The 9,053-nt window shown below is 40.8% G+C and overlaps 1 protein-coding gene across 2 annotated transcripts in view; it reads left to right on the top strand.

Annotated features, from left to right (window-relative positions):
• Nucleotides 1–2,068: 2,068 nt before the first annotated feature.
• The window catches only part of tie1 (tyrosine kinase with immunoglobulin-like and EGF-like domains 1), an 86,425-nt gene continuing 79,440 nt past the window's right edge, over nucleotides 2,069–9,053 (top strand). For both annotated transcript variants that reach the window (XR_007263093.1, XM_048602210.1), the window contains exon 1: nucleotides 2,069–2,379. Coding sequence is in view for 1 of the 2 variants with exons in the window: in XM_048602210.1 (XP_048458167.1) it covers nucleotides 2,331–2,379 (49 nt within the window). In the remaining variant the exon portion in view is untranslated. The remainder of the gene's footprint in view (nucleotides 2,380–9,053) is intronic.

The raw sequence follows: 9,053 nt of genomic DNA, 5'->3' as shown, positions 1-9,053 counted from the left end.
CAAATGAAACACAGGTGAGATCACATTGTAAAAATAGATACCAACTCCTAGGGGAGTCTGTGGATAGCTACACTCATCTATCTGAACTATGCAACTATCGAAGTTTACAACATGAGCTAATTTGTGTTAGAATCATTGCTCCTTAGATAAATTAGTTACTGACCTTCTTCAGTCCAAATAGCAGTGGATATAGAATATAAAAAATTGTTCAAGTATAAATGAAATTTCCACTAAATGCAGAAGATTTTATGAATGTTAACTACTTAAAGCACAATGCAGCATTCGACCAGAGGAGACAGACCTCAACATTTGAATAATGTGCCATATGTGACAGCTTCAGCAGAAAATCCCAAACAATCTAATGCTACCTTATATTGTCACAGGTTTCCTTTCAAAACTTGACATCAGTGAAACAAAAGTGTCTATCCTTACTCCAGAAAAGTGTTCATTGTAGGAAAATAGATCACTTCTTGAAGATGAGTTACCATCTAAAGAACACAGGAAGCATCAACCTAAATCGTTTCCAAACTGACATGTACTTGGAACAGAAGTGCAAGAACAGGTCAATAGGGCATTGGGACAAGTTCCTTCATGTGGGACCACTACTTATGGACATACAACATTGCTCTTTTCTCTGAGAGGTAACACCATCACCTGATCCAGATGCTATGGATGGAGAGAAGTAACAACCCGACTTCTCCATATGTCGCTGTAGTTATATCAATGCAACACGCTTCAGCAAGTGTTACCCACTCAGGTCAAGCCACCAGATTGAACAAATCTCTCGAATAGAAGCAAACAGAGAAAAAAGAAAGGTCACCAACTTTTCTTTAATATTACTATACCTGAACAGAGACTTTTCTTACCTACCTATTGACACAGAGCAATCCAACTGACTTAGGAGAGACAGGAGAGAGAAGGACAAAACTCACAGCAAATGTAGAAATAAAGTAACCTAAGTAACTCATCTGAGACTGAATAAAAATGTTGAACAATTTTTATGATGGTGAGAAGAGCTTGAGGAGGGGTGTTTAGTGAGACCTTCAGGATCCTGGGTTATGATTAAACTGCTCCTTACAGAAAATAAATATCATGGCATGGGTGGGGTATTTAGATAGAATGTCCATTATTAAAAGATCAATAAGGAACAGGGAACTGTCCCTTACAATGTAACAATAAGTTCAGAACCTCATGGATCTCTATAGTTGTATACAACGTTCCTCCTAAGCTACATGGGTGCATAGCTGCTCTGAGGTTCCATGTACGTTGATGGAGTTGCTGACAAATTGGCTTCTGGTTTTGGAAGTCCACATCAATCATGGACTTTGGAGGTCAGCTCACTGAAGCAAACATTAGAGGGACTATTGGTTATATGTGGGGTTAACATGCAATAAGCATTCTAAAGAACACCAAGCCTGAAGACAGCACTTAACATATCTCTCCCAGACTAGTCTGGCCTGAATCCAAATTCTAAACCCTAAAATCACACAACACAAGAGTAATGAGGTAGATTTTCCTTTACAAATGGGTGTTCTGTTCCAGTGGATTTGGAAGTTGGACAATTTGAGTAACACATTGTGGATCAGCAACACCAGTTTAATGCCTGTGTGGAAAGTTGAAAATCTGCCTAAACAACGTTTTTTTTTGGTTAAGAACCTCAATTTTGCCAAAAGATATTGGTTTGGAAATCTGTGAGAATGCTGAGTTCGATAACTTGCCAAAATGGTGAGGTAAATTTATATACAGTGCATAAACCTTCTATCAGCTCAACATCCTTTAATTTTTAACATTCATTTAAAAAGAAAACACAGTGTTATTAATAGATCAGGAGGCTAGGTGGGACTGTGCTAATGATTTAAAGTAACTGTCCTATTTTAGTTAAATTATGAGTCAGGGATGAGATGATATCTTGGCAGTGCAACAGTCCCAGGGATTACTGTTCTTCAGCGATGTTCCGGACTGTAATGATGTGGAGGGTAGCAGTAATATCTGGTATAATCCTTGCCCTCTTGAATCACCGCTTCTCTCAGCAGGAGTGACGCTTTTCCTCTTTGCGTTTAAGTCCAGCCAGCCAGTGTGAGGGGGAAAGGGGAACGCAAGATTCTCAGGAGAAAATGGAAATAGATTCTACTCCCAAAGCAATCTGCCCGAGAGGAGCAACTTTTACTCGGTTTTGATAAAAAAAAGGGACTGCATCAAAAGAGACATTCTTGAGAGTGAAGGCAAAACTTTCAGCCGGTGTTTGCCGCAGGCTCTGTCAGTGCGAGAACTTTTGGATTGTAACACAACTCCTGGATTTGCTCGCTGTGTTTTTATAACGAAAAATAAAAATGATAGTGTGCCGGCTGTGCTGTCTGATGTTCGCTTTTCGTCTAACAGGTAAGACTTCCAGAATAACTTCTTTCGCTTGTTTGTTTGAAGGAAAGATGCATTTTATGTTTGGGAAAAGGTTTGACTTTGTATCTAGAGCATACTATTTCATTTGCAAAGTAGGGTTTTAAACATTTCACACGTGCAATCACCCTCCCAGTCTTCCTTCAATGGTGACTGGGTGGAGCGGTAGGGCTCTGTCACCATTTGGAGGCGAAATGATTTTCTGTAGCTTCGGGACAGAGCTCCCAGTCCCCAAACACTCGGGGGGACTTGGCTTCCCCTTTCAGCCAACGCTAGCGATTACAGCGGCAGAAAACTGGGGGAGAAAGATGTAAGGCAGATCTCATTCATAAGTATTTCATCGGGGAGCAAAAGAAGTGTGGACAGAGTCTGCATGATTTATTTTACTTCCCCACTTCTCTCAAGTTTTACCATGTTAAGATTTGGGGGGTTTTGCCAGTAACAGAGCAGTGCTCCCCCTGTCGTAGAAAGAAGCCTGATTGCTACACGGACAGTCTTGTGCAATTGTATGTGAACATGTTGCCCCTCCAACTGATGAAATTCCTCCCTTGTCCACGCCAATTTCAGACAGCAAAGCCAATGTGTGTGCTAGTTCAGGGACTATTTTGATCACTAACTTGCTGGCGAGTCGGGGAGCAGATGCCCCTTTGTAGCAACTGATCCTGACTGAAATTCTTACTGGAGAAAATGAATGAGGAAGCATTGACGCATTTAGGAGTAGTTCATTTGAATTTGTAATCAGAAGAAGCTCATAAGAAGAGTGTTGGCTATTTTTCTTTAATTAGGGAGAGTCAGACTGTTCAGAAAAACATGCTTTTTAAAATATAGTATATTCACGTAGCATGTTGTGACTTAAGAAAATCGTGAAGTCCCAGCCAATTAAGAACTGTGGAAGAATAGGCACTAATGTAATTTAGAATACCCAGGAGCCTATCTGTGCACAGCAAGCTCCCACAAATTGCACCCTGATGATGATCAAGTAACCTTTAGTGATGCTGATGGAGTGGGAAATGTAGGCCAGGATATGGAGAATAGTTCCCCCTATTCATCTTCAAAACGATCTTTGGTGCCCACCTTACAAACCAGACAGAATCTCAGTTTAACATGTGAACTGAAAACAGCATCTCCAGCAGTGCAACATTCCTCACTCCTGCCCTGGGGTGTCAGATCAGATCTTTGTGCTCATGTCTCTAGAGGGGAACATGAATTTAGAGTCAGAAGTACTTCCACCGATCCTTGGCTCAACCAAAAGAATCACATCCAAGTAAAAAACAAAATAATTGTTCAGGATGGTATATAAGTGCAAGTTGTTGTGGAAAGACATTATAAAGTGGTAGAATTAATGGAGAAAGCATTGACAAACAGTAAATACAGTAAATGGCAAAACCCTTAGTAGCATCGACATACAGAGGGATCTAGACACAGGTCCACAATCCCCTGTAAGTGACAATACAAGTGGATAAAGTGCTCAAGAAGGCATATGGTATGCTTGCCTTCATCAGTCAGGACATAAAGTATAAAATTGGCAGTTCTGGCCACCATACCAGAACGATGTGGAGACTTTGGAGAGGGTACAGAAACGGTTTACCAGGATGTTGTCTGTTTTGGAGGAAATTAACTATGAGGAGAGATTGGACAAACTTGGTTTGTTTTCACTTGAAAGTTAAGGATGAGGGGCAACCTGATAGAAGTATACAAAATTATGAGAGGCATGGGTAGAATTGGAGTCTTTTTCATGGGGTGGAAGTGTCAATTTCTAAGGGATAAGTTTAAAGGAGATGTGAGGGGCAAGTTGTTTACACAGAGAGTGGTAAGTGCCTGGAATGAGTTGCCAGAAGAGGTGGTGGAGGCAGATACCATATCAATGTTTAAGAGGCACCTTGACAGACATATGAATAGGCAGGAAATAAAGAGACATGGACCATGCAGAGGCAGAAGTTTTTTTAGTTCAGAAAGACATCATGTACCGGGCAGTCTCGGTAGGCCAAAGGGCCTGTTCCTGTGTTGTACTGTTCTCTGTTCTTTGTTCTAAACTTGACATGTTTAGTATTCCTACAGCACAAAAATGGATTAATGAGCATCAGTGAAAGGTGAGTCCTTATCTTGGTTTATTGCCACTTTCAAAAAATTAAAAAGGTTCACATTCAAAGTTAGAAGTATGTATTTACTCCAAATGATCAGTACTTTGAATAAATGGAAGTACATTAAAGCAATGTTACAAGTATTGTGAGTGGGTTATGGCTCCACTTTTGGCCAGAAATGAGCTCCACAATATTCTCAGTGGAGAAAAGGCGATAAAACAACATGAAATAATACACTAGATAAGAACAGGCATGTTGATGTATCCAGTTAGCAAGTTAATGAGTGCTGTATCCTGTTTTAAAAAGTTCTGTCAGATGTTGATGTATCAGAAAGTTCCGTCAATGCTGAAGGCAACTTTTTTTTTGTTCAGATCCCCACGCCAGCCCCCAACCAAAACAAAAGTTGGTTTTGAATCACTGATTTCCAGCATTTTGCAGAAGCACTTTTAGAGATCAAGGCAATTAGATTGTCTTGCTAAGTATTCTGAGGTGTTGCCTTTAAGACTTGCTTGTTGAGTTTATCTGTACTTGTACATGAACATTGAAGTCCTGAAACTTTGAAAATCAAATGAGGCTTCAAAATGTTTACGAACATCATTTTCACACAGCAAACCACACTGTAATGATTGAGTGGTACGCGAATGCAGTCTATCAGCCTCTAATCTATGCTTTCCAGTTCACTCACTCACTCACTCTAGAGGCTGCATGAGTTTTGATGAGACCCTGGCACAACTGGTTTCAAAGTATTACTTATACTGTAAATACCACTGTCGAATATCCAAAAGTAATTTATTATTCACTAAAATTAAACAAGGGAATGAGGATGCTGGAGATTGGAAGCATTTCTTAATCATTGTGACTTCACAGCTATAACAAATTTTAAAAATGCCCTTTTTTTGTTTACAATATATAAAGATGGAGGGATAGGTAGTGTTGAGGAAGCGGGGAGCCTGCAGAATGACTTGGACAGGTTAGGACAGGTGCAAAGAAGTGGCAGATGGAATACAATGTGGGAAAGTGTGAGGTTATGCAGTTTTGTAGGTAGAATATTGGCATAGATTATTTCCAAAACAGGGAAAGGCTCCAGAAATTTGAAGCACAAAGGAACTTGGGAGTCCTAATTCAGGATTCTCTTCAGGTTAACATGCAGATTCAGTTGGTGATTAGGAAGGCAAATGCAATGTTCACAATCATTTCAAGAGGACTGGAATACAAGAGCAGACATGTACTGCTGAGGCTGTATAAGGTTCTGGTCACAATACATTTGAATATTGTGAGCAGTTGTGGGTCCCATATCCAAGGAAAGATGTGCTGGCATTGGAGGGGTTCCAAAGGAGTTTTACAATAATGATCTTGGGGATGAAGGGCTTGTCATATGAGGAGTGGTTGAGGATTCTGTGTCTGTATTCGATGGAGTTTAGAATGATGAGGGGGTGCAGACTGAAACTTATAGAATACTGAGAGACTTGGATAAAGAGGACATGGAGAAAATGCTTCCATTAGGAGAGACGAGGACCTGAGTAGGAGAGACCAGGATCCAAGAGCACAGCCTCAGACTGAAGGGATGACCCTTGAGAACTGAGATGAGGAGGAATTTTTTTCAGCCAGTGGGTGGTGAATCTGTGGAACTCATTGCCACAGAAGGCTGTAGAGGCCAAGTCATTGAGTATATTTAAGCCAGAAACAGATCAGCTCTTGATTAGTAAAGGGATATGGGTAGAAGACAGGAGAATAGGATTGAGAAATATATCAGTCATGATGGAATGGCAGAGCAGATTTGATGGGCCAATGGCTTAATTTGGCTCCTATATCTTATGGTCTTAATGGTAAAAATGTTCTTTAAAGTACATCACCATGATTAGGTTTATATGTGCCTTGAAAGACGCGCATGTCTGATGTCTGTTACATTCCTGAGTATCATGTTTCAAAGTATAATATTTTGCTGTTGGAGATCATCTTAGTCAAGGAAAGAAAACTTAGCTATTCCATTTATGATTCTGCAGATCTAAGCCACAAATTCATAATTAACATTGGTGGTTTATAGGTATAACTACCTGAATGGACCACTTGCCCATGGGAAATATTGTACAGTGGCCTTAACAGAAATAGGGAGGCTAAACATAACCCTGTCTCACAAGTATTACAATCTGAGCTCATGGTAATACTGACAAGTCAGATTTACAGTGAAACCTGGCTTGACAGACTGTAAGTTTTGTTTTTTGCAATTTGGCTATTACCCTCGTCAATCATGAACATATTCAGAAGAAGCTTCTGATGTACTTTTTAACAAAACAGCATCAATTTATTGCACAAATGAATAGGTAAGTAAGACAAAGCCACATATAGATGTGCATAATAATTTAGAATCATAGAATCCCTGCAGTTCAGATAGAGGCCAATCAACCCACACCGACTCTCTGAAGAGCATCCCACTCAGACCCTCCCCTCCACCTATCCCCATAACCCTGCATTTACTTAGCCTACACACTACAGGACAATTTAGCATGGCCAGTCCACCAAACCTGCGCATCTTTGGACTGTGGGAAGAAACTGGAGCACCTGGCGGAAACCCACACAGACACAGGGAGAACATGCAAACTCCACACAGACAGTCACTCAAGCCTGGAATTGAACACAGGTCCCTGGCACTGTGAGGTAGCAGTGCTAACCACTGAGCCGCTGTGCTGCCCTTGCAAAGCTTTTATAAATAGCGAAAAGAAAGTTTCAACCCTTTTTCCTAGCATTATCCTTCACAGATGCTCAACACCAGTGGATTATCATTACTGTCTTCACTGTTTACTTTCTTAGTGAACTGACAAGTTGTAAGCTTTTCCTTTCAGTCAATTTCTGCACATTCACCCAAATTAAATCTTCTCGTCTTTCTTGGACACTCACAGTTACAGGCAAGTCACTGACTTCTTTCACTAAACTGTAAGAAAAATATGCAGAGCTTTTTCACGTTACTTTGACTGTTTTCAATACTACAGCTCATCTGCTGACACAGACTTTTTTCTTCTGAACTGAATCTGCTTCTGACATAATTTTTTTTGGTTGATAAAGCTCAATTTAGTAAATAGTTCTGCAAATATCTCACCAGATCATTTGTCTAGTCTATCATGAACTTGATCAAAAACAAAAACAGAAATTGCTGGAAAAGCTCAGCAGGTCTGGCAGCATCTGTGGAGAGAAATCAGAGTCAGTGTTTAGGGAACCGTGACCCTTCTTCACAGCTGATTTCTTTCCTCATTTGAACTCTTTTGGTTTTGCAAGGATGTTGTTTTATGGGTAACACTTCCTCTACAGTACCATAATGTATAGCCAAAAATGTTTCTCCTAACCTATTTAACAAATTGATTTATGAATTTGTAACTGCTTCTCTAAATAATTGTGATAGTTTTCAGGGAGATAGCATAAAGTGCCAAATAACTTGTAAGCACCTCTGAATCTGATTGCTGGAGGGTTGACTTTTGAATTTTCAATTTTAGACTCATTCTTCAATCATTCTGATATTTTTATTTCACTCCATATTTATTTCACCACTTTTTTTTTACAATTCATTTTGTGGGATGCGGGTGTCACTGGCTGGCCAGCATTTCTTGCCCATCTTTCGTTGTCCTTGAGAAGGTGGTGGTGAGCTGCCTTCTTGAACCGCTGCAATCCACCTACTGTGGGATGGCCCACAATGCCATTAGGGAGGGAATTCCAGGATTTTGACCCAGTGATAGTGAAGGAACAGTGAGATATTTCCAAATCAGGATGGTGGAGTGGTTTGGAGGGGAAATTGAAGGTGATGGTGTTCCCATCTATCTGCTGCCCTTGTCCTTCTAGATGGATGTGCTCATGGATTTGGAAGGTGCTGTCTGAAAATCTTTGGTGAACTTCTGAAGTGCATCTTGTAGATAGTAAACACTACTGCTACAGAGGGATGCTACAGAGGTGGTGGAGAGAATGGATGCTTGTGGATGTAGTGCCAATCAAGTGGGCTGCTTTGTCCTGGATGGTGTCAAGCTTCTTGAGTGTTGCTAGGACTGCATTCATCCAGGCAAGTTAGGAATATTCCATCACACTCCTGACTTGTGCCTTGTAGACAGGCTTTGGGGAGTCAGGGAGGTGTGTTACACTCTGCAGTATTCCAAGTTTCTGACCTGCTCTTGTAGCCACTGTATTTGAGTGGTGAGTCCAGTTGAGTTTTTGGTCAAGGAAAACACCCAGGATGTTGATAGTAGGGGATTCAGTGATGGTAACACCATTGAATGTCAAGCAGCAGTGGTTAGATTGTCTTTTATTGCTGATGGTCATAGCCTGGCATTTGTGTGACACGAATTTTACTCGCCACTTGTCAGCCCAAGCCAGGATATTGTCCAGATCTTGTTGCATTTGAACATGGACTGCCTCAGCATCTGAGGAGTCATGAATGGTGTTGAACATTGGGCAAACATCGGCGAACATTCCCACTTCTGACCTTATGATGGAGGGAAGGTCATTGATAAAGCGGCTGAAATGTTTGGGCCGAGGACACTACCCTGAGGAACTCCTGCAGAAATGTCCTGGAGCTGAGATGATTGACTTCCAACAACC

This window comes from Rhincodon typus, chromosome 10 (assembly GCF_021869965.1).
Source record: "Rhincodon typus isolate 14 chromosome 10, sRhiTyp1.1, whole genome shotgun sequence".
NCBI classification, from domain to species: domain Eukaryota; kingdom Metazoa; phylum Chordata; class Chondrichthyes; order Orectolobiformes; family Rhincodontidae; genus Rhincodon; species Rhincodon typus.
This window is presented reverse-complemented; position numbering and strand designations above follow the sequence as displayed.